General features: G+C 37.3%; 1 protein-coding gene across 2 annotated transcripts in view; it reads right to left on the reverse strand.

The window, feature by feature from the left end:
* The window catches only part of SLC7A11 (solute carrier family 7 member 11), an 89,476-nt gene that overhangs the window by 17,624 nt on the left and 46,807 nt on the right, over positions 1-25,045 (reverse strand). Inside the window, exons 7-10 of one of the 2 annotated variants that reach the window (XR_005019964.1) lie at positions 5,751-5,874; positions 3,763-3,866; positions 2,710-2,806; positions 1,026-1,131 (exon numbers count right to left, since the gene is read on the reverse strand). Coding sequence is in view for 1 of the 2 variants with exons in the window: in XM_036852743.1 (XP_036708638.1) it covers positions 1,026-1,175; positions 2,710-2,806; positions 3,763-3,866; positions 5,751-5,874 (475 nt within the window). In the remaining variant the exon portion in view is untranslated. Of the gene's footprint in view, positions 1-1,025; positions 1,176-2,709; positions 2,807-3,762; positions 3,867-5,750; positions 5,875-25,045 lie in introns of both variants that reach the window. The other variant, XM_036852743.1, reaches the window with a different exon arrangement.

The raw sequence follows: 25,045 nt of genomic DNA on the forward strand, positions 1-25,045 counted from the left end.
GAACAAAATCTAAGGATAAATAAGTGTGTTTCATTAGAGATGTTCTGTTTGAATTATTTTACTAGTAAGCACTATGTTTTATGATTTATGGTTTTGATTGTAAAAGATTGGTTCTTTGATAATTATGATTAGAATCCACTTTAATGTAGAGCCAAGAGCACGGGCTGCTTGTTACATGTTAAAGCTCTTCCGTGCATATTGATTTTCTGTTGGAGATTCACAATAAGAACTGACAGGGATAAAACAGGCCAACTCCTATTCAACCACTAATAAAGATGTTGCCGGCATTAGGCAATGAATATAATTAGAAACAAATTCTGACAACATGACGGGCAACATTATCTGTGTTATTTCTTAAAAGCAAATACATAGTACGGACGAATCAGTCCATGAACTTTCAAGGCTAGAGGCGATGAGAAGCATATGTGTCAGCCCTCCCAAAAGGAAACACTTAGCTATGGTAAATGGACCTTCTATTAAGTGGTATATTCACACATCTTCGCTTTCGCTATGTATTTCACATTTCTACTCCTTCTGGAGTGTACAATGCAGAAAAGGGGCAATATAACAAGTCATAACATTTAAGAACACTTAAAATGCCTTTTTGTAAAGCAGCATCCTTTTTAAAGTTTTAATTAGTGATGATTTCATACATATCTGCCTCACCCTTTCTCAGTATGGTTGTCCACAACTGTTCACCATTAAAAAAAAGAAGCAGTCTCTATTTTGAACATATCAGGTCATTAGACACATTTATGAAAAATCAATATAACAAACATTGTATATTAATATCCCCACTTTTCAACAATGTGACCTACAAAGTTCAGTACATCACAAACAAGCTGATGAACTATTTTTCCAAAGTAAAATAAATCCCATATGAAGGCATGACCTGCAAGAGTTAAACATTTTATTCCAGAGGATTCTGCCCTCTGCCCAAGCTCCTCCTCATCAACTTATGACAAAGGGAGGACCAGGTATTAGGAGGAAGATTTATGTAAACCCATCAAGATTGCTGAGGTTACCTTGAAAGGACGATGCATATCTGGGTGTTTGTATCGAAGATAAATCAGCCCAGCAACCGCCAGCCCAATAAAAAGCCACCTGGCAAAACTGAGGAAATTCAAAAGACTGTAGAGGTCCCCAGAGAAGAGCATTATCATTGTCAAAGGGTGCTGGTGGGGGGGGTTGGGAAAGGAGAGAAAAATCATGCACAGTGAGTTAAAAGAGAACACACGTCATAACAAGCAATACCATCACTGCACATTATTATTATCTTTTCCAAACAATTCTTTCTACTGATAAACGACCATTGCGATTAACACCTATACTCAACTAACCTCCTAGCTATATATCTAGCTTTGCTACTCCCTCTTTACACACACATATGGATGCATTATTTTTAGCTGTTTTTCATTTGAGTTAAGAGAACGTGCTTTCAAAGAGCAAAACACAGGACACTCAATGACTCAAAATTTACAGACCCAGAGACTGAGCTGGTCGGTAAATAACTAACAATAAAAGTCAAAAGCGCATCCAATACACACATTTGCAGAAAGCTCTGCGAATGGTGTCTGATGAGCCCCTGGCCATGCACACACAGGAAAGACAGCCACCTCTAGAGACTGTGTCCTCTCCTGAGTGCAAAACGTTGACCTTTCCTTCCTCCACACTTCCTCTCCCTGGGTGCTTGCCACATGTGACCCTCAAGACCGCAGAAAAGAATGAAGCGCGGAGATCAGCATAGCAAGTCTCTACAGCTGCACAGACCAAGGACAGCCTGACTGATAGCGCAGGCTTAAAATGAAAGCCCTCTTCACCAATAATACATTCTGTTCCCACAAAATAATACATTCTGTTCCCACAAGTGAAGTAAATTTCCAGATTCCACACAGAGTACCCCTCCGCCCGCCGGACTTACAAAGAAATTTCAAGGAAACATTTTGAAACAAATGAAACCCATGGGGGGTGGAGATGGGGTGGGGGTGGGGGAACAAAAGTGTTCAGTGCATTCTGTGGTGCTCCTGACAGAAGGAGATTGGGAAAAAAAGTTACAAAATAGTAGGTAAAAAGGAATATAACATTGCCAATGGGGATCTGAGGACTTTTACACCTTACACAGTCTTTCATATCCCTCGTTTCACAAGTACTTTTCTCTGCATAAAGAATCGTACAGCTCAAATTTAAGTTTTGGTGCTTTTATTTCTCCCATTTAGGGTTGCTCTCAAAATTCTCACTTTCGAGCACAGAATCCCTGCACTGTCTAGGATTCTGTCAACTTTTTCTATAATTTTGTATGCATTTCATTATAAGGGGCCTCTGATGAGACATCTGGGCGTTTTGGGACTGTAGCTTTTAGCTCCACTTTCAATAAGTAGAATTGGGACTTATTACTCGACCTCCTTTTCTGTGAGGCTCTCTTGTCAGTGACAGGAGCCCAGGCAATCATTTCCCTTTGATCTCACAAATTTCTACAAAGATGAAAAAGAAGTGACGTGTTATTGCTCCAAAGCCTCAAATATGCATCAGATATACTGGAGGAAGGGAAGCGATGGAAAAATATCCTGTCTCTGCAAATCCACCAGGATACACATAGAGCCAATTTACCAATGAATGAGAACAGAAAGCACGAGCTAAAGTCAAGTCTGAAATCCCCTTTGCTAAGCTGTTCTTTGAGGTTACATCTAGATACACGTTACTAGGCATTACCAAAACAATAACAGCTGGTACAGGAGTGTGCTTGCGGATGTGAATCATGGAGAGGATTTCCGGAAGGTGACCCTCCCGAGATGCAACATAGAATAACCTGACAGGAGAAAAACGTAGAATTAATCATTTCCAAGGGAGAAAAATCCAGAAATCGAAGAGAAAGCTTGCATCTTCTTCATACCAAATGGTTTGCCATTTCTTAGGCGATTATTTCCAATTTTATAAAATCTGCCAAAATGTTAACGTTCCTTTGAGGAGAAGCAATAGCAACATCTGACTCAGCATAGCTCACCCCACATATAAACAGCTGGTGGTGAATTCAGTTCTAGATTTCTAATACTGCACGCGTGTTATCATTCCAGTCCAACTCAACACACACACAACATTCACATTTATCTGATTGGGTTTTCATCAAATTAAAACAAAAGGGACTTCTGCATCAAACAAAAGGGATACAGATAGATGGTGGGATGGTGATGTCTGGTGTCTCTTGCTTTACTTTTTTGCTTGTCACCTTTAGAGAAACAAAAGATTTTATTGCCAGAAATAAAATGCTGTTGTTAAACTCTGTAGACATGTGTTAAAACAACAACAACAAAATACCCCTTCATCCCTGGCTTCAGAGTAGGCTATGAGTAGACAAGCAGTGCCCTCTAATGGACAGAATATGACATGCTGTTGATACTTGGAGGAAGATTTCAATCTTGCGTTTCCCTTTAAAAACAGCAGGTTTAGCAACCGCATAGCACAGGGAGATCAGCTCGGTGCTTTGTGACCACCTAGAGGGGTGGTGGGATAGGGAGGGTGGGAGGGAGGGAAACGCAAGAGGGAGGAGATATGGGGACATATGTATATGTATAGCTGATTCACTTTGTTATAAAGCAGAAACTAACACACCATTGTAAAGCAATTATACTCCAATAAAGATGTTAAAAAAAAACACCCCAAAACAGCAGGTTTAGAGGCACTATTTCTTTTCTTTTTAAACTTATCCTTATCACATCCCACCTCAAACACAGAAATGCGTTTCTAGAAATGCTTGAACTCACTCACCTGGAGACAGCAAACACACCACCATTCATGGAACCAAAGCAGGAGAGGGCAACAAAGACTGGAACTGCTACTGAGAAATTTCCCAGGAGCCGCTCAGAAAAAGTCTAGTGAAAGCCAGAAGGAAGCAAATTAATGCTTTGCCAGAAAGTGGAATAAAATGAAACAATTTAGGCCAAACTCGCTCTACGACTTTCTGTTCACCTGGTGATATGTGTGTGTTTTATAATCCTTTTTTTGGGTTAGGGTCAGACTAACCTCTTAGAACAATAATCAAAGGCAGGTACCATGTCCTTGCTTGTTGCAGAACTATGGGCAATAGTCTAAACAAGCACCTTCCCTCTACTTCCAAAGAGCAATGATCCATTGATCAAATCTTTATCAACTATGATATCTACTGTCTCTGACTCTGGTAAATAAAAAAAAACTCAGTACAGAAGTTCTCCTTTTGGAGACAGAAATCCTTCTGTATAATACCTTCTCTTTCGTCTGGAAAGCCACATTTTTACAGCAAAGTACCAAGGTACACCGAGAAGTGTTGCAGATACCCGTTTCATATACCAGTCCCACTGTTATGACTTAAAAGCGTGGCAAAAAATAATTGAGGACTTAATCGTGTATATTATGGATATGAACAGTTCTGAAAACCTTTTGCCCAGAATAATCACATCAGCTGAATCTCTGTTTACGAAGTCAATCCTGCCCTCTCAGGTATCTGCCAATTCGTTCTGTAGTTTCCTATTAAAAGGTTAGAACAGCAACACAAGTCCAAGGAAATCAAGCTACAGAAAATATAAAAGTTAAACAAAACTTCTGACATTTCCTTTTGTTCCATGGCATGTGCAACATTGCAAATTTTCATGAAGGATATATTTTCAAAAAAAAAAAAAATATGTGGGATTCTTTACTTGTCCTTGATGCAGCCAGTGCTATGTAATTAATGGACCACATTACGCTCAAAGACTAAGTGCTGCCCTTTGTCTAGTAAGATGAGATGACGACCTGACATCAGGAAGCTCTGTGCATTTGGTTGTCTGGTAGAAGTTACAGCAGTGGGCAGAGTCTTTTTTAATACAGTGAACTGGTACATAGGTTCACATGAAATGAGATAATTTGTTCCCTGTGGACGTTGCTGATATGAGGTAATAGTGACTATTTTAGAAGGAACTGACATCTAGTGATGGGAAGTTCTTTTTTTTTTCACCCTTCATTGTTATAAGGTCATGAATGAGTGCTCTCTTACTAGCTAAGTTTTTATACCAAAAAGTCTGTGTCACAGAATAGCAGTCCCATAACATGACCTTTGAAAGCAAAAGATGATCCTGAAGTCAAATAAATTTTGGAAAATGCTGTAAAATTATGAGTATCCACGTCTTAGGGAGTTAAAATGCACATTAGCTTCTCTAATATTCTGAGAAGTACTATAGCAATGACATCTGTTTAACTTTGAATAACTCAGTATTTCCTCAAATTAATAATATCCTAGAACTTGTATTCAAAATGATATATATACTAGAAAAAAAAATGTTATGTGGTCCATTTGGAAATTCTAAAGTGGTACTTTGCGAAAAAGATTTTAAGTTAGCATTTGAAAAGCGTCTAAACAGGGAGGAGTACAGAATAAATTGCAATTTGCATACCCCCAAAATGCATTCATTTAAACTCAGTAACTGCCCACCTGCCTTTAAAGACATGTTGGAAGAATAATGACTTCTACTCAACATGTATGTGTGGAAATATGTTTTCAAGCAGGCATATGTGGAAATGTTTTACATGAAATTAACAGTATAGAGAAATCACATAGGAGTGTAGCTCTATCAGTTAAATGGAATATGCTAAGGTATGCTCTAAATTTTTAAAATATTCATTATCATTCAGTTAAAAAAAAAATTACTGGATTTCGAAACACTTTCTGCTGGAGGGAACTACTATAAAATTGCATCATTTCATTAACCTAAATTCAAACTGGCATTTTCCCAACTCAGACTTACCACTGCCACTGCCTTTGAAAGCAACAGCTCCTGGGCACTAATGGTCGTAAAGTAGGCCACATTTGTTAGCACATAGCCAACTGTGACGACCGCCATGGATATACATATGGCAAGGGGGATGGTTCTGAAATGCACAAAGGAATCGCTTATCAGTCATCTTTTGTTAGTCATTTCTCTGCAAGCAAAGAAGATAACAGCCTCATTCAAACAAAGAACAAAATGGTATGGATAACTACAGGCTCTGTTGGGTATGTATAAACATTTCATCAGGGTGAAGTACCACATATTCCTTTGTAATTTAATAAAGTCCATAAGGGGAGGTACTACATTTGTCTTGTCTACTGCTCTACCCCAGAACATATGGGTCTGTCCGATTCTTGTGTTCTGTAAGTCCTAGAGCAGGGTTTCACAAACTTGAGCATGCATCACCCGGAAGGCTTGTTAAAACACAGATTGCTGAGCCCACCTCAGGAGTTTCTGATTCAGGAGGATTTGCATCTTTAGCAAGTTCCTGGGTGATTCTGATGCTGCTGGCCAGGGGACCACACTTTGAGATCCACTGTCCTATATATATATGCCTTTCAAGTACGAATTCACTTGCCTTGACACCTTTCTAATACTAGTTTCCCAAAAGATCTTTCGCATTCAGTGTTTTCCCCTTCAGTAATTCCCCTTGCCATCAAATACGTGTACACTTTTGGAAGCATGACAGCAACATATATCTACCTTTCTAAATGACAGTAATAATAATTTTGTACATAACACAAAAAGCCCAGAAGTGCTCCCAATAATGCCTTTGCACTGCCCTGCTGTGAGTTCAAAGGAAGCTCAAGATCATGAGTATCTATTAAAGCAACAGCACAGATAATCCCATGAAATTAGAGGTGACATGCTGCGAAGTACATATGACTGGACAGTGCCAACACTATGTGGCATCAAGAAGTACCCGGCACAAATACAATGTTGTGTCTTCATTTAATGCACTGGGAAAGCCGGGAAGTTACTGACCCGCATAATTTGATTCCATGTTACCGATACACATTACTTGCTTAACATAATCACTTCTTCAGACTGTTTCCAGTTCAAGCAACTTAAACCTTCGGCTCCCTGCACAAAGGCTGATGGGTTTTGTGTTTTGTTTTGTTTTTTTTTAGCCATAGAGCTTATCAGCCTTCATGAAGCCTTAACCCTGCTGGGTGCCACTAATGAAGACCTCCATATAATTTCTTCCCAGATGAAAATGCAGGTCCGAACCAGGAAAAAAAAAAAAAAAAAAAGGCACAGCCTGCCTCACTCCCCAAGCTGGGTGTGTTGAGCACCAGCTCATTACGTTGAATTCTCTGTCCCCTGTTGAGAACAGGCAAACCCAGGCAGTCATCAACTGCCATTCATTATGCTGCTCAGAGCCTGACACTTCCCCTGGTCCCCAAAGCCTTAAGCCTTGATGGGGAAACACATTGACCTCTAAAATCCTGGCATCCTACTAGAAAAGGAGCAGATGTTCCCCTTCCCCAGTGTGAAGAGGGTCCTGTGGAATTTTCTGTTCACGCCGCACCACGCATTGCTCCTTGTGATTGATAAATGCTAAACGTAAGCAAAGGAAATCACTGGGCCAATTAAGTACAGAGGGGTAAGTGGCATAAGGCATATGAAAGATGAATTGATGAATTCTGTTTCTTTGAAAGAGAGGTGATAGATCAGTGCAAAGGGGTAAGAAGGGGAGCACAAAAGTATATAGGCAGCTTTTCAACCGCTCACTGTATTATCAATATTTTAAACTTGAATCCTTTAGCTCTTATAACATGCCAAATGGGGTTTTGAATTCTTTCTATGGAGGAGAGAAGCAGAGAGAAAGAGAGGGAGAAAGACACTCTCTAGAGATCTCCTCGCAAGAGTAGGATTAAGAAATGCAAAGGCTCTGCTAATAAAAAGTGAGGTGATTTATCGTTCAGTGCAGTGAAGTCACCTAACCTGTCCAGGACAGGTAGTATTGTCACGTCACATGATACTGTCAAAGAGCACAGAGAAGTCACTCTGAAATTTGACTGTGGCCCTGCCAGCAGAGAATCTAGCCTCCCAGCCCAGCTCTTTCAAGGCAGCCTGTGTTTCCTGCCCGGAGATTATGGTCTCTCTGAGGGAGGATTTCTAAACTGACTTTAGCAGAAGGGACCTTTACAAAATTTGAAACTTCCAGGTTAGTTTTCCTTTTGTTCTTCCTCAGCTTGTCGATAACAAAAAACAGCAGCAGCAGATGCTGCTATGTACCCACCCTTTTATTAGCTGCTTTACATATTTGCCTCATTTTATCCTTGGAAAATCCTGTGAGTTTGCAGCACAATCACCATTTTATAGATGAGGAAATGAAGTCTTAGTTTAAAAAACTGTTCAAGGATACACAGCTGGTAAGTGGAAACCCAGAATTCAGCTGCGGATCTAGTGGATCTTCTTCAGCGGATCGACCCTGAAGTCGAAGCATTTACACCACTGAAGTGTATTCTCTCTCATGCATGTGGGTCCTCAAACTCTTAACTATTCATTTTCAGAGAAATTATAATTATTGAACAGAATCTTTATTGGAAAGCTCTTAGCAAGGCTGTATTCCTCATGTATTCACTGAAAATACAGTTTTGTGTAGTATGAAGGAGGGGGAAAGACGTATTCCATGATTTTCATAATTTTTCTGTGTGATATGAACTATCATGTCAAGTGAATGCTTTCAAAAGTTTCAATATTTTGGAAATACTAGTTTATTTTGAATTTACAAAACCACAGAGGCACACTGAATAAACTTCCCTAGACAACTGTTACAGAAAAGGAGGAAAGGTTAGCATACTTATCAGACAATATGAAACAGATTATTAACAGTTTTACTATCAGCCAAGTATACTATATAGATACTAGAGGAAAAAAAAAAATCAAAGGAGCTTAAAATATAGGATAAAAGAGAAAAGGGGGTCTAACCTTGCAATTCACAGCAAGCCCAGTAATTCCTCTCTAGGTAAAATTAAGCCACGGGAATTGAAGAGGATGTGGCCAGATGGCCAGTAGAGTAGCTTCTGTCCTTAAGGTTCCATTTCACTTTAACAAAGGGAAGAAGAAGGGCTTGTGGTTGCCTTGGCATAAACAGCAATCATTTACCGAGGAAATCAGTTGACTTGTTCAGAAGGGCTTGGCACTGTGTGGGTAACTCCTGGATTTCAAGCAGCAAAGCTTAAGAGCCACTGGGTGAGCTGATAAGAGCTATTAGGGCATGCTAGAGCAATCTTTCCGGAGGCTTTAGATGCACAGGGCAGATAAACACGGTTAGTAATCCAAGATTAAGGCAAATGGCACATGATAATAAAAGGAATTACGGGAACTGGTAGGCCACTGACATTTCAAAGCCCCTGTGTAATTGCGAGGTATCCACCAATTCTAAGGGCAACAAAAGCATTGTCTTTAAGCTGAATAAAAATGACTCACACCTAGGAGTTGTACTCTTTCTCAAATGTTGTGTATACTTTTTTTTATGATTAACAAGATACCCATGTATTGGGAAAGGTTACTTAATCCTTAAGAGCTTTTTGTCATTATACATAGTCTTTTCAATTATGTATTGATGAGAAATAAGCATTAAGTAAGTGAGAATCTGATATTTTTCTTAATTGCAAATGGTCTTCAATCAAGAGGTCTTGGATAGTCTTCTTTCCTTCTAGGTTTATTTTAAATTGGCATCTGTAAGCAGTCTATGCAACACATGGATAAATATTTGTTTTATTGGAAATTATTAAATGGAAGTCTCTGGAACATCTGCTTAGAAGCACTCTCATTCTAAGGATAGAGCTCCCCAGGAATTTAAATGGTCCCAACAGTAATGGCAGGTAGCTTATATTTGTATAATCTACAAAGCACTGGCAAACGCATTTTATCTCCAAATATACACATTTCATTTCAAATCCTTTGTGGAATAAGATAGAATATGAACAAAGGACAAAATCCACAACAACCCACTGAAATAGGAGGTAATACCACCGTTTTCAAACAATGGAACCAAGGCTCAGAGAGGTTAAGTGACTGGCCAAGGTCACAAAAGTAGTTAAGTGAGAGAGCTGGGTCTTGAATTCAGACCCTCCATCGCTAAGTCCCACATTCCTGAAATATCCTGTCCATGATATCATGGCTGTTTTGTGCCTACTTTAACTCTAGGTACAAAGTTCCTAGGATCCTTACATGCTGACAAACATGTACTCTATTTTATATATATGATACAAATATCAGAAGGCTGATTGTTACAATGTGACACATTTTAAGCCAAGTACATTTTACTATGCACTTAACAGTCATCATAAATAATCTTGCAAATGATGGAGCATGGGATGCATTTTTAATATACTTTGCAACTATATGGTAGAGCATCAGCAATGATCATTGTTTCCAGTGCTTTATGTTGGCTAAAAAGGCTCCTGCCATGAAAACAGAATGAGTAAACCTAGCTTCAGAGAGCTGAGGACACATGAAGGTCACAAGGATTTCTGATATTCAGGCCATCCGAGTAATTCTGTAGTCACTTGTATTTAGGACATTCCTAAAATTGTTTTATAACTGGCGCAAAGTCTTCTGAGATTTATGTGAATCAAAATAAGTTTCATACATTCCCCGGTGTGGATACATCCACTGGAGACCACAGAAATCATTGATCCTGGGGCATCCAAAATTGTCTTTGAGCCATGGGACTGGGCATGATGCCAGTTCTGCTAAAACCTTCACTTGTGTGTTCTGGAATCTTCTAAGAGAAGTGCTTGATACTTCACATTTTCTATTTAAAAATCATTAATGTTTTAACACATGTATTTTGCATTCAAGAAAAAGGAGGGAGGGGAGAAAAGAGGAATTAAGAAGGGCAAGAAAATGACAAACTTCTTAATGTGTGAGATGCAAATAAAAAGGAAAACAGGGTTTTTCAAAGAACTTTTAAATTTTTTAGTAAATTGTTTATACATAATTGAAACAAAGCCATGATTCATCTCAACATAAAGTATTTAAAATTATAAATGAGTATTTCTTGATTCTGAGTATTTATTTTAGAATCATACCTATTTCACATTTTCTTTATAATGACCCTGTAGAGACCTTGAAAGCTTTTCTCTAGATCTGACCCAGAACTGACACAAGTATCTCTTACTTCTCTCTTTTTGATCTACCAATTTATTTTTGCAGGATTATCCAGTTTACTTTATTACCACTGCTGTTAATTTTATTGTACTCCTCAAACTTCAGTCATGTGTTACAAACCAAAAGATAAATACTAGTATATCTCAAAGAAAATCTATCTATATTTTTCACTCATGTGATTTTTTTCTTCCATACATTTTTACATAATTTCCCTGATTCTTGCTCATCTCAAACTTTCCAGAGACACCCCCCTGCCCCCGGGCAGGCATGAAACTGTACTATCTGGCTATGTGATTTCTGATATTTCTAGCAGGGACTGAATTACAAATAAGGGTTCTTGATTGTTTTCCGGACTTGAAACAATTAGATTACAGATGACTGGAACCCTATGAACTGCCTTGTATGTTTTCAGTGATTTTGTCCCCTTGTCATTTAGTGCTATCACTGTATCTCTAGTTGTACATCGTGAGTGGGAACTGGACTGTTAATAACACTATAAGAGAAATGCACTTGAGGAGACACGGCAAATTGGGGGGGAAGGTGTGGGTTGTCACTGAAAGAAGAAAATGTAGCAAGAGGAAGAGTACATTCAATAAACCTATTCAGAAACATTCTTAAAGGTCCATGGTTCATGTTCTAACTTAATGACAATTTCTGGGCCAAGGCTGAACACAGTGATGTGACAAGCAGATTGTCACATAAAGGTACACAGTGATCCCACTGATTTCAAGCACTAAACACCTGCCCTCCGCTTCTTACTATACCATGGCAAGACTATGGGTGTTTTCACTGAGATGTTTTAAATTTCAATACCACTGATGTCTAATCTAAATCTCACCATTCTCCATTGTCCACAGATGAAGAACTCCATAAACAAAAAGAGAAGACAGAGGGACCTGTAGGGAGATGTAAGAAATGAACAGACACAGATTAAAAGACTGCAGCCTGAAGGAGGCTCATGGAAAAAACATACACAGTTGCATGAAGGAGATAGAAAAGTGCAGCAAAACCACGTAGAAAAATGAACTGAAATGGAAACTTATAATTCAGAAACATAGGGTCATAAGCAATCAGAAGCATGAGTCTAAGCGTTTTCAACCCTAATAATACTTTATTTTTTCATCCAACTAGCAGAATAAATTCCTGCCTAAATAAAATTATTCAGCAAAATGTAGCTTGGGGGTAAATTTTCATTTGCTTGAATTTCATACCAATAAAAAATCTGCATTGTCTGCATCTCATTTGTTCTCATTTTCTCAAGATTTAGAGTGTGTCTCCCAGATATATAACAGTTATCCATATTTATCATGGATGAATGTAAAAAATTAGTAGGCAACTTTGAGTGCACAAAAATAGAAACAAAATTGGTTTTTGATAAAATGTTAGCAAGTAAATAACTAAGAAAACAAAATATTTTAATAACAATAAATTACATTTCACACTAATGTTCAGCTCTTATTTTTGTTATATTGTTTTTACAGTATACTTTTTAAAATGCTATCATTTCCCTCAGGATTTTGTCTAAAGTACTCTAAGGTGATGCAACATCTCAGTGAACCTTTTATTGCTTTTTTTTTTATAACAGAGTTCCTGAGATTCAGATATGCATGGCTGAGAGAATGAAGTACTCACCACAGTTTTGTGTTCCTCTTTCCAAAGTATCAGTCATTTCTGAGAAGAAGCTACCCAGATAGACCACATTCTTCCAGACTCTCTGGTGTCTAGGTGGGAGTGTGACTCATTCTTATGTGTCAACTGATGTGGCAGTTTCAGGCCAAGGGGGTTAAGAAGTGGGTTGCCTTGTCTGCCCCCGACCCTTTCCCTAGTTGTATAGAGGATCTATAGAGAGGCAGAGCCACAATGTGGAAGGAATCTGGGTCACAGAATCCACATGAGGAAGAAAGTCCACCACTCAGCCAGGGACACCAACAGTGGACTACAACATGACCTAAAAACTAAACTTTCGATTGTTTAAAGCCATTGAAAATTTGTGGTTTGCTTGGAGCAGCTGGCATTACCCTAACTAATAAAAGAATGAAGGGCCTCATTATATCAAGACTTTTTGTAGATCTCAGTGAATTAGTTTACATGAGACAAAACGGGTCCTCATTAATTTTTATTTCATATTTTTTTTGTTTCGTAAGAGACCGGTATATGATATAAAGTCTTTAAAATAATGTCCCAAATGAGATCAAATTGAAACACTTACATTTGCTAAAGTTAGAACAGTGAAAATTCTATTATTCAAACTTCCCAGAAACAGAGCAAACATAGACCCCATTGTTCACTATTTTGAAATATAAAATCTCCTGCACATTTGACAATTGCCTCCGATCCAACAAAGATCAAAGTATAATCGCCTCTTGTTTTGGCCAAAGACACATAATAAAACAATGCAATGTTAAATAAATATACTCTTATGCTAAGAACAAGGCAAGGTAAAATAAATATACCCACTTTGGTATAATAAGTGGGAATTAGAGTCAAAATTCCCTCAGGCCATAAACACGTGTCTTAGAAGGAACTGATAACACTTCTCCTACTATAAACCCATAAATCAAAACCAGTCACATTTCTGACCAGCTGCACAGTAAGAAATGGAACAGGTACACATGGAGACATTCAACCCTGACAAATGAACTACTGCTTCTACCACCAAAAACTGCCTTCAATATTTGTGACCAACAATGACAAGTCTAATTATTAGTAATCATTTTACTTTGAAATCTGGTAGTCAAGGAGACACCAGGGTAATATGGGAATCAGAATAGAAGGTGGACAATTGATAAGATTAGCGGCTAACCTGTTCTCACTCACTTGCACCAGATCAGTCCTCTTTTCCTTGTTTTATGTATTGATATACAACTGAAGGGATCCAGTGCTTTCAAACAGTTTTAACATCACTCCTCTAGATGCTACAAGTCAAATTATGTCTTTAAATACTTTTTCTGGACTCAGTGCTGGCTTCCTAAAGTATGGTTTTCAAACTCTATGAACTGGTTTCATAAAATGCCTATCTATGAATGATTATACAGGTATGTATGTATGTATATATATATTTGATCCTACAAAGTTGAAAATAATTTTTCACTGCAACAAATCTTATTTATAGGTAATTGAGGGAAACATTCATAGTAGGAAAGGTATAAGGTTGATAGGGGAGCTAACAGCTATGTCCTGGCTTTAATCAAAGTGGTAAATCCACATGGCTGGGCCCCAGAGAACAAGACACAGGAGCTTAATGGAGATGCAGAGAAAGGTGAAGATGAAAAGAAATTGAACTGATGGGTTAAATACCTTTCCAGTTGAGAGAGATGATATGTCATTGTCAAGAAAGTGATGATGGTGACTCCTGCTTGGAACAGTTGACAGCTCCCTGCAAAGGTCACAGAGGCCCCCAGAATGGCAGAACTTCCTGTAAGCTCCCCTCTCCTCTCCTCGGGCTGTCCATTTACAAAGATTCATATTCCCAGCAGAAATGGAAATTTCATTATCTTTTATCTTTCGGCTCAAAAGTTAAACCTTTCAAAAAATAAGCTTTTGTGCTTCATTTTATATTTGCTAATGCCTTTTCTTAGACTACAAGGATTCATAGGCAAACTTCTCCCTAAGGATACTTTTGCAAAGTCAAACACAACATGCAATGGTTGAGGGACTACCTGTCCCAGAAAGAGAAGTGATCCCCGCATTCACCCACCCTGTAATTTCCCTTCTCTTTCATATTTTCCCTCAGCCCCATCCCCAAATTCCTATAACCAAGAAAAAAATGTATATGTACCATCCCAAGTGTAAGTTTTCTTTATGCAACATCTTGTCTCCGACGTTTTGCCTTCAGTGTTTGTTTTCATTTCATAGAATTATGAACATTCTCTGGACTCCAATCTGAAAGCTGGGTCCAGTAATGTTCCAGTCACTGGCAGGAACCCAGGAGATCACTAGACCTCTCTAGGCATAAACTTCCTCCTTAGTTAAAGAGGGTGCTGAATTAATGAAATCTAACGTCCATTTCTCTTGGAAGTTCATTATTCAATCACTTTAGCAAAGAAGGCTGATCTTTAAAGACTGTTTAACAAAATACTTTGAAAACTTAGTTAAGTCCTTACTCATGTAACAGAGCATCCTAAGGAAGTGCCTGCCTCTGTCTTGTTCTGTCGCTCAGAGGAAAAAAATAGAACACAGATTTTACCAACTCTTCTCCTGGGTCTTGAGGTTATGATCCTATCCTCAATCACGAATACCAGTACATCATAGTACCTTCATAGTATCAGCCTGGCTGAAAACAGTGATCATTACAGAAGAGCGTTTAAAGGACAAGTGGTGAGAGACCTTCAGAAAGGCAGAGGAGTAAGACGTGCAGATCAGCTTCCTCCCCACAAATACATCAGAAATACATTTACATGTGGAACAACTCCTACAGAACACCTACTGAACGCTGGCAGAAGACTTCAGACTTCTCAAAAGGCAAGAAATTCCCCACGTACCTGGCCGTGTGGCTGACAGGGTCTTGGTGCTCTGGTCAGGTATCAGACCTGTGCCTCGGAGATGGGAGAGCTGAGTTGAGGACATTGGTACGCCAGAGACCTCCTGGCTCCACGTAATATCAAACGGTGAAAGTTCTCCCAGAGATCTCCATCTCAATGCTAAGACCCAGCTCCACTCAACGACCAGCAAGCTACAGGCCTGGACACCCTATGCCAAACAACTAGCAAGACAGGAACACAGCCCCAACCATTAGTAGAGAGGCTGCCTAAAATCATAATAAGGTCACAGACACCCCAAAACACACCACGGGATGCAGTCCTGCCCACCAGAAAGATGAGATCCAGCCTCATCTACCAGACACAGGCACTATTCCCCTCCACCAGGAAGCCTACACAACCCACTGAACCAACCTTAGCCACTGAGGGCAGATACCAAAAACAACAGGAACTACGAACCTGCAGCCTTCGAAAAGGAGACCCCAAACACAGTAAGATAAGCAAAAGGAGAAGAAGAAAAACACATAGCAGATGAAGGAGCAAGGCAAAAACCCACCAAACCAAACAAATGAAGAGGAAATAGGCAGTCTACCTGAAAAAGAATTCAGAGTAATGATAGTAAAGATGATCCAAAATCTTGGAAATAGACTGAGAAAATACAAGAAACGTTTAACAAGGACCTAGAAGAACTAAAGAGCAAATCAACAATGATGAACAACACAATAAATGAAACTAAAAATTCTCTAGAAGGAATCAATAGCAGAATAACTGAGGCAGAAGAACGGATAAGTGACCTGGAAGATAAAATGGTGGAAATAACTGTTGGGGAGCAGAATAAAGAAAAAAGAATGAAAAGAATTGAGTACAGTCTCAGAGACCTCTGGGACAACATTAAACACACCAACATTCAAATTATAGGGGTCCCAGAAGAAGAAGAGAAAAGAAAGGGACTGAGAAAATATTTGAAGAGACTATAGTTGAAAACTTCCCTAATATGGGAAAGGAAGCAGTCAATCAAGTCCAGGAAGAGCAGAGAGTACCATACAGGATAAATCCAAGGAGAAACATGCAAAGACACATATTAATCAAGCTATCAAAAATTAAATACAAAGAAAAAATGTTAAAAGCAGCAAGGGAAAAACAACAAATAACATACAAGGGAATCCCCATAAGGTTAACAGCCGATCTTTCAGCAGAAACTCTACAAGTCAGAAGGGGGTGGCAGCACATATTTAAAGTGATGAAAGGGAAAAACCTACAACCAAGATTACTCTACCCAGAAAGGATCTCATTCATATTCGACGGAGAAATTAAAACCTTTACAGACAAGCAAAAGCTAAGAGAATTCAACACCACCAAACCAGCTTTACAACAAATGCTAAAGAAACTTCTCTAGGCAGGAAACACAAGAGGAGGGAAAGACCTACAATAACAAAACCCAAACAATTAAGAAAATGGTAATAGGAACATACATATCGATAACTACCTTAAATGTAAATGGATTAAATGTTCCAACCAAAAGACACAGACTGGCTGAATGGATACAAAAACAAGACCCGTATATATGTTGTCTATAAGAGACCCACTTCAGACCTAGGGACACATACAGACTGAAAGTGAGGGGATGGAAAAAGATATTCCATGCAAATGGAAATCAAAAGAAAGCTGGAGTAGCAATACTCATATCAGATAAAATAGACTTTAAAATAAAGAATGTTACAAGAGACAAGGAAGGACACTATATAATGATCAAGGGATCAATCCAAGAAGATATAACAATTGCAACTATTTATGCATCCAACATAGGAGCACCTCAATACATAAGACAAATGCTAACAGCCATAAAAGGGGAAATCGAGAGTAACACAATCATAGTAGGAGACTTTAACACCCCACTTTCACCAATGGACAGATCATCCAAAATGAAAATAAATAAGGAAACACAAGCTTTAAATGATACATTAAACAAGATGGACTTAATTGATACTTATAGGACATTCCATCCAAACACAACAGAATACACTTTCTTCTCAAGCGCTCATGGAACATTCTCCAGGATAGATCATATATTGGGTCACAAATCAAGCCTTTGTAAATTTAAGAAAATTGACATCGTATCAAGTATCTTTTCCGACCACAATGCTATGAGACTAGATATCAATTACAGGAAAAAATCTGTAAAAAACTGAAACACATGGAGGCTAAACAATACACTACTTAATAACCAAGAGATCACTGAAGAAATCAAAGAGGAAATCAAAAAATACCTAAAAACAAATGACAATGAAAACATGACGACCCAAAACCTATGGGATGCAGCAAAAGCAGTTCTAAGAGGGAAGTTTATAGCAATACAATCCTACCTCAAGAAACAAGAAACATCTCGAATAAACAACCTAACTTTACACCTAAAGCAATTAGAGAAAGAAGAACAAAAGAACCCCAAAGTTAGCAGAAGAAAAGAAATCATAAAGATCAGATCAGAAATAAATGAAAAAGAAATGAAGAAAACAATAACAAAGATCAATAAAACTAAAAGCTGGTTCTTTGAGAAGATAACCAAAATTGATAAACCATTAGCCAGACTCATCAAGAAAGAAAGGGAGAAGACTCACATCAATAGAATTGGAAATGAAAAAGGAGAAATACCAACTGATACTACAGAAATACAAAGGATTCTGAGAGATTACTACAAGCAACTATATGCCAATGAAATGGACAACCTGGAAGAAGTGGACAAGTTCTTAGAAAAGCATAACCTTCCGAGACTGAACCAGGAAGAAATAGAAAATATAAACAGACCAATCGCAAGCACTGAAATTGAGACTGTGATTAAAAATCTTCCAATAAACAAAAGCCCAGGACCAGAAGGCTTCACAGGTGAATTCTATCAAACATTTAGAGAAGAGCTAACACCTATCCTTCTCAAACTCTTCCAAAATATAGCAGAGGGAGGAACACTCCCAAACTCATTCTACGAGGCCACCATCACCCTGATACCAAAATCAGACAAAGATGTCACAAAGAAAGAAAACTACAGGCTAATATCATTGATGAACATAGATGCAAATATCCTCAGCAAAATACTAGCAAACAGAATCCAACAGCACATTAAAAGGATCATACACCATGATCAAGTGGGGCTTATCCCAGGAATGCAAAGATTCTTCAATATACGGACATCAATCAATGTGATAAACCATATTAACAAACTGAAGGAGAAAAACCATATGATCATCTCAATAGATGCAGAAAGAGCTTTCAACAAAATTCAACACCCATTTATGATAAAAACCCTCCAGAAAGTAGGCATAGAGGGAACTTACCTCAACATAATAAAGGCCATATATGACAAACCCACAGCCAACATCGTTCTCAATGGGGAAAAACTGAAACCATTTCCACTAAGATCAGGAACAAGACAAGGTTGCCCACTCTCACCACTATTATTCAACATAGTTTTGGAAGTTTCAGCCACAGCAATCAGAGAAGAAAAAGAAAAAAAAGGAATCTAAATTTAAAAAGAAGAAGTAAAACTGTCACTGTTTGCAGATGACACGATACTATACATAGAGAATCCTAAAGATGCTACCAGAGAACTACTAGAGCCAATCAATGAATTTGGTAAAGTAGCAGGATACAAAATTAATACACAGAAGTCTCTTGCATTCCTACACACTAATGACGAAAAATCTGAAAGAGAAATTAAGGAAACACTCCCATTTACCACTGCAACAAAAAGAATAAAATACCTAGGAATAAACCTACCTAAGGAGACAAAAGACCTGTATGCAGAAATCTATAAGACACTGATGAAAGAAATTAAAGATGATACCAACAGATGGAGAGATATACCATGTTTTTCGATTGGAAGAATCAACATTGTGAAAATGACTATATACTACCCAAAGCAATCTACAGATTCAATGCCATCCCTATCAAACTACCAATGGCATTTTTCACAGAACTAGAACAAAAAATTTCACAATTTGTATGGAAACACAAAAGACACCAAATAGCCAAAGCAGTTTTGAGAAAGAAAAACGGAGCTGGAGGAATCAGGCTCCTGAACTTCAGACTATACTACAGTAATCAAGACAGTATGGTACTGGCTTAAGAACAGAAATATAGATCAATGGAACAGGATAGAAAGCCCAGAATAAACCCATGCACATATGGTCACCTTATTTTTGATAAAGGAGGCAAGGATATACAAGGGAGAAAAGACAGCCTCTTCAATAAGTGGTGCTGGGAAAACTGGACAGCTACATGTAAAAGAATGAAATTAGAACACTCCCTAACACCACACACAAAAATAAACTCAAAATGGATTAAAGACCTAAATGTAAGGCCAGACACTATAAAACTCTTAAGAGGAAAACAGGCAGAACACTCTATGACATAAATCGCAGCAAGATCCTTTTTGACCCACCTCCTAGAGTAATGGAAATAAAAGCAAAAATACACAAATGGGACCTAATGAAACTTAAAAGCTTTTGCACAGCAAAGGAAACCATAAACAAGACGAAAAGACAACCCTCAGAATGGGAGAAAATATTTGTAAATGAAGCAACTGACAAAGGATTAATCTCCAAAATACACAAGCAGCTCATGCAGCTCAATATCACAAAAACAAACAACCCAATCCAAAAATGGGTGGAAGACCTAAATAGACATTTCTCCAAAGAAGACATACAGATGCCCAACAAATACATGAGAAGATGCTCAACATCACTAATCATTACGGAAATGCAAATCAAAACCACAATAAGGTATCAGCTCACACTGGTCCAAATGGCCATCATCAAAAAATCTACAAACAATAAATGCTGGAGAGGGTGTGGAGAAAAGGGAACCCTCTTGCACTGTTGGTGGGAATGTAAATTGATACAGCCACTATGGAGAACAGTATGGACGTTCCTTAAAAAACTAAAAACAGAACTACCATACAACCCAGCAATCCCACTACTGGGCATATACCCTGAGAAAACCATAATTCAAAAAGAGTCAGGTACCAAAATGTTCACTGCAGCTCTATTTACAATAGCCAGGACATGGAAGCAACCTAAGTGTCCATCGACAGATGAATGGATAAAGAAGATGTGGCACATATATACAATGGAATATTACTCAGCCATAAAAAGAAATGAAATTGAGTTATTTGTAGTGAGGTGGATGGACCTAGAGTCTGTCACACAGAGTGAAGTGAGTCAGAAAGAGAAAAACAAATACTGTATGCTAACACATATATATGGAATGTAAAAAAAAAATGGTTATGAAGAACCTAGGAGCAGGACAGGAATGAAGATGCAGACATAGAGAATGGACTTGAGGACATGGGGAGTGGGGAAGGTAAGCTGGGATGAAGTGAGAGAGTGGCATGGACATATATACACTACCAAATGTAAAATAGATAGCTAGTGGGAAGAAGCTGCATAGCACAGGGAGATCAGCTTGGTGCTTTGTGACCACCTAGAGGGCTGGGATAGGGAGGGTGGGAGGGAGACACAAGAGGGAGGAGATATAGGGATATATGTATATGTATAGATGATTCACTTTGTTATAAAGCAGAAACTAACACACCATTGTAAAGCAAATATACTCCAATAAAGATGTTTAAAAAAAAAATAAAAAAATAAAGGACACGTGGTCTGTCCATCCTTCCAGATTCTAAAACAATGTCTGTAGATCAGTTCAGACCTCCAGATGCCATATTACATGGACCATATTATCACAGACACTCATATTTTATGCCTTTAGTTTTTATCAAAACTGTATTGCAAATATATTTTTAAAAATCATATGAATTTTAGGAGGACATCTGTAGTAATATTATTAAGGATATTGTCCTTTATCAGAGTCCTTCATAAAAAGTTCACTTCACCACTGTTTATCAAATATCTTCTTTATGCTAGACATTATTATAAGTAAAGTGATAAAGACATCAACTACAATCAAAAACTCACTCTCTTGTGGAATCTAAAATTCAGACAGGATCAGACACGGAGCTGTCTGCTCTTGTTCTTCACGTGATCATCTCATTCCTGTCACTTAGGCTCAAATCAAAAGTCTCTTCCTCAGAGAAATCTCCCCTCCTTCTCTAAGTATGCCCCCCGACCCCTGTACTCCTCATTCTCTACTATTTTTAATGTGAGGAAAACAAAACCAAACATTTTCTAACTTCAACAGTCTTCTCAAATATCTTTACATATTCATGCTCACCAAATTCTATGGAGAAATTAAGGCTATTCAACTAAGCACGTAATGTGGCCTGAAAGTATTTCCTCTAAATCTCTAGGGCAAATATTTTTGAGAGGAGTTGTCAGGACTGTTTGCCACCCTTAAGGATAATTTCTGCTTTTTATTAGCTTGTAATCACACATGGAAAGAGTTCCTGACCTCTTCGGCCTCTGTTATTTATTTATCTATTTATCTTTTGCTTTTTTATCAACGCTTTATTTGTAGGACATGTTTTATTTTATTTGTAGGACATGTTCTAAAAGAAATAGTTCATTAAAACAGGGAGAGAAGATAACTACTTTGGAAAATATAACTTGGGATTAAAATAATTAAAATAGAAGTGTGTTTATAATAGTGGTGAAAAGACTCACAAAACTTACCAAATTTAAATTACTTCAACCAAACTAAGCTATCGTTTTGACTCTTCCTTTTACATTATTTTCACAGCTTTGAGATAAATCTGTACAAACCTCCCAAAAGAAGACTTTAAAAAAATAAATAAATGGAAGCAGTGAAGAGGAAAAAGGAAATAAAAGGTTAAGAGGCAGCTTTAACAGAGAAAAGGAATGTTTATTCCACCAAAACCTCATGTGAATTCTAAATTATTAAATCTCTGAGAACACCTGATTTATGAACAGGATAACACGGCCCCTAGCCAAAATCATTTTTAATAAAAAGCAGGAAACCTCCTGAAGTTCATCTCAGATTTAATATCAAACACAGCAGCCATACATGAACATCTCCCCATAAAACACGAACAAACACAGCACGGCACAGTCAGCTGGCAGCCAGAGGCAGGGAATCAACAGTACAAACAAACAGGGTGTCGGAACCACGGAAGGGATCAGGCTTCCCAACCTGGGGGGAGAAGCCAGTGGAAACGGAACACAGAGTAAAATGATGTCATTGAGGAAGGAAAAGGGCACAAGGGAGACTCATTTCTAAATACACAATAGCAGCTGACTCACTCTTGGTCAAAGCACTGAGGTTCTTGATTGACTATTAGATTGAGAGAGCAACACAATTGTGTCTTGAGTTGATTTCTGTGCATACATTTGGAATATACCAGATGAATTGGAACCAGCATGAGAAAACAAATGCTAGAAATGACATAATCCAATACTGCCATTCTCATTTTGTAAGAAAAGTAGCAAACGTCTAAGAGATGCATAAAACATGATGCAAATATTTTCCAACAGATGTTTGGTTCAATCATAAGAAGGATATCAAGGAAAAAACTTATTCCGTCTAATGTATGTTGCTGAGGAATTGTGTTTATTACCATGTTAATAATCTATGTGGCAAAGGATTATTTCTCAGGAATATAAACTCAACTATTTGGATACATACATGATAATTAAATTCATTCATGTTTAATCCCTTACAGGGCAGTTTCAACAATTACAAGGATCATAAAGAAATAATTTTTTGCATGTTTCCATTGATATTTCCACTAATATTTTGGCATTTGGCATTTTGTTTAAAAATATTCTGGAAAATAGAAAATCATTATAAAAGGTGCTTCATTAGTAGAGCTCAGAGGTTAAAAAAGAAAGGCTGAAAGGGGAAAAAAGTAAGACTAATATTATCGGAAGATACCTTGTAGGTTACTTTAATTAGTTAGTATTTTTAAAATCTGATAGAAGTAAAAGAAGAAACCAATTAACCATAATATAACCAATATACAGAAGTCAACAATTAACCATAGTACACAGCAAAAGAAATTTCTGGACTACAAAGGATTTAGTCATATATGCAGAATATATCTTTATACGGTACAGATTATATTATGAGATAATACTACCAAGATAATTTGAAAAACTATGAGCTTTACATTTCAAAGCACTGTATAGATTCTCTTCCTATGCATGAAAAGCTGAGAGTAAAAACTGCCTTCATACAAATGTGTTATACTCAACGTTGATTTATTTAGAGAAAAAGAATAATTCTTAAGGCCACCTTTCCCTCCAGATTAAAAAGAGTAATTAAAATTTTTAATAATAAAAATTGTATAGTAATTGGCTGATATATCAATAGAAAGATAAGTGGAGCAGAATAGATTATCTTGAAATAAAATCTAGTATATGACATAAAAACTTAATATATAATATGATAAGTGTAGTAAGTATTATAAACTAAGTAAATACCATAAGCTAAGTGGTATTATGACTGTTCAATAAATGATGGGATATTGGGAAATTTAGGGGGAAAATCAAGAGCTTACACTGGATGCATCACACTCAAAGAAATCCATTCTGGATAAGATTAAAAGTTTAATGGGAAAAGAAATCAGGGGAAAACAAACAAATAAAATATGAATGAGATTTAAATGATCTAGGGATGTAGAAAGATTTATGGTATAAAAGCAATATATAGAAAAATTTTAAAATGGTTACATTTAAATATAGTAGTTAAATATCTAACTTATTAATTACTATATTTAAATTCAAAGTTCTATAAGCTGAATCATAAAGAAAAATTTAGTTACATGAAAAATTGATGAAATGTTTACAAAAATATAGGATATAAAGAATAAGTGCCCATAATATACAAAGAATTCTGCTGAATCGTGAATATTCATGCCCCAAATGGCATCCACACACAGCTACTAGACATGGGAAGAGTATTAAGCCTCATGTGTGATCAAAAACTGCAAATGAGGTACAATTTTTGCTTTCAGTTAACAAAGATTCTTGTTAATAATGACACACACTGATTAAATATTCTTAATTATCACTATTAGCAGAGGAAACTGATATACCCATTTTGTAAAGCAACTTGGTAATACAAAAAGAGACTTTTTAAAAGTTCATTGCCTTTGACATAGTAATTCTCTTTCATCTATCTTTCTAAGAAAATCATTGAATATGTACAAAGGTTTTTATATTAAATGAGTAACACAGCATTATTAGACTAAGAAAAATTGGAAACATTTTCAATGCCTACCAGGAAAACAAGTAAATAATGGTGCATCTACCCGATGAAATATTATACCACCATTAAAAATGGTGTTTACTTAGATTTTAAAGATCTAGGAAAATCTAATGAAATGACATGAAATGAAAACAGGATAGATCTAGATTAATAGAAAGAGCTAGAGCTAAGCTCGAGATACAGCACATCTAGATGGCAGAGCAAACTTTAGGGTACCTTCAAACTGCTGGGGATGCAGCAATGAATGACACAGGAGAAACTGACAATAAATAAGCAAACAAGTAAATACATGCTAAATATAATGCCAAGGTTATGAAGAAAAATGCATGTCATCTCAAGTAATATAATGCAATACACACATGCATGGCACAAATACACACATATACACACCAATGTGAAAAAAATCATCAATAACAATGAGTACTTTCATTTGATCTGATTATGAGAAGATAGGTGACTTTAAGTTTCTTCTACGTATTTTTGAATATTCTA

This window comes from Balaenoptera musculus, chromosome 5 (genome assembly GCF_009873245.2).
Source record: "Balaenoptera musculus isolate JJ_BM4_2016_0621 chromosome 5, mBalMus1.pri.v3, whole genome shotgun sequence".
In the NCBI taxonomy this organism is placed as follows: domain Eukaryota; kingdom Metazoa; phylum Chordata; class Mammalia; order Artiodactyla; family Balaenopteridae; genus Balaenoptera; species Balaenoptera musculus.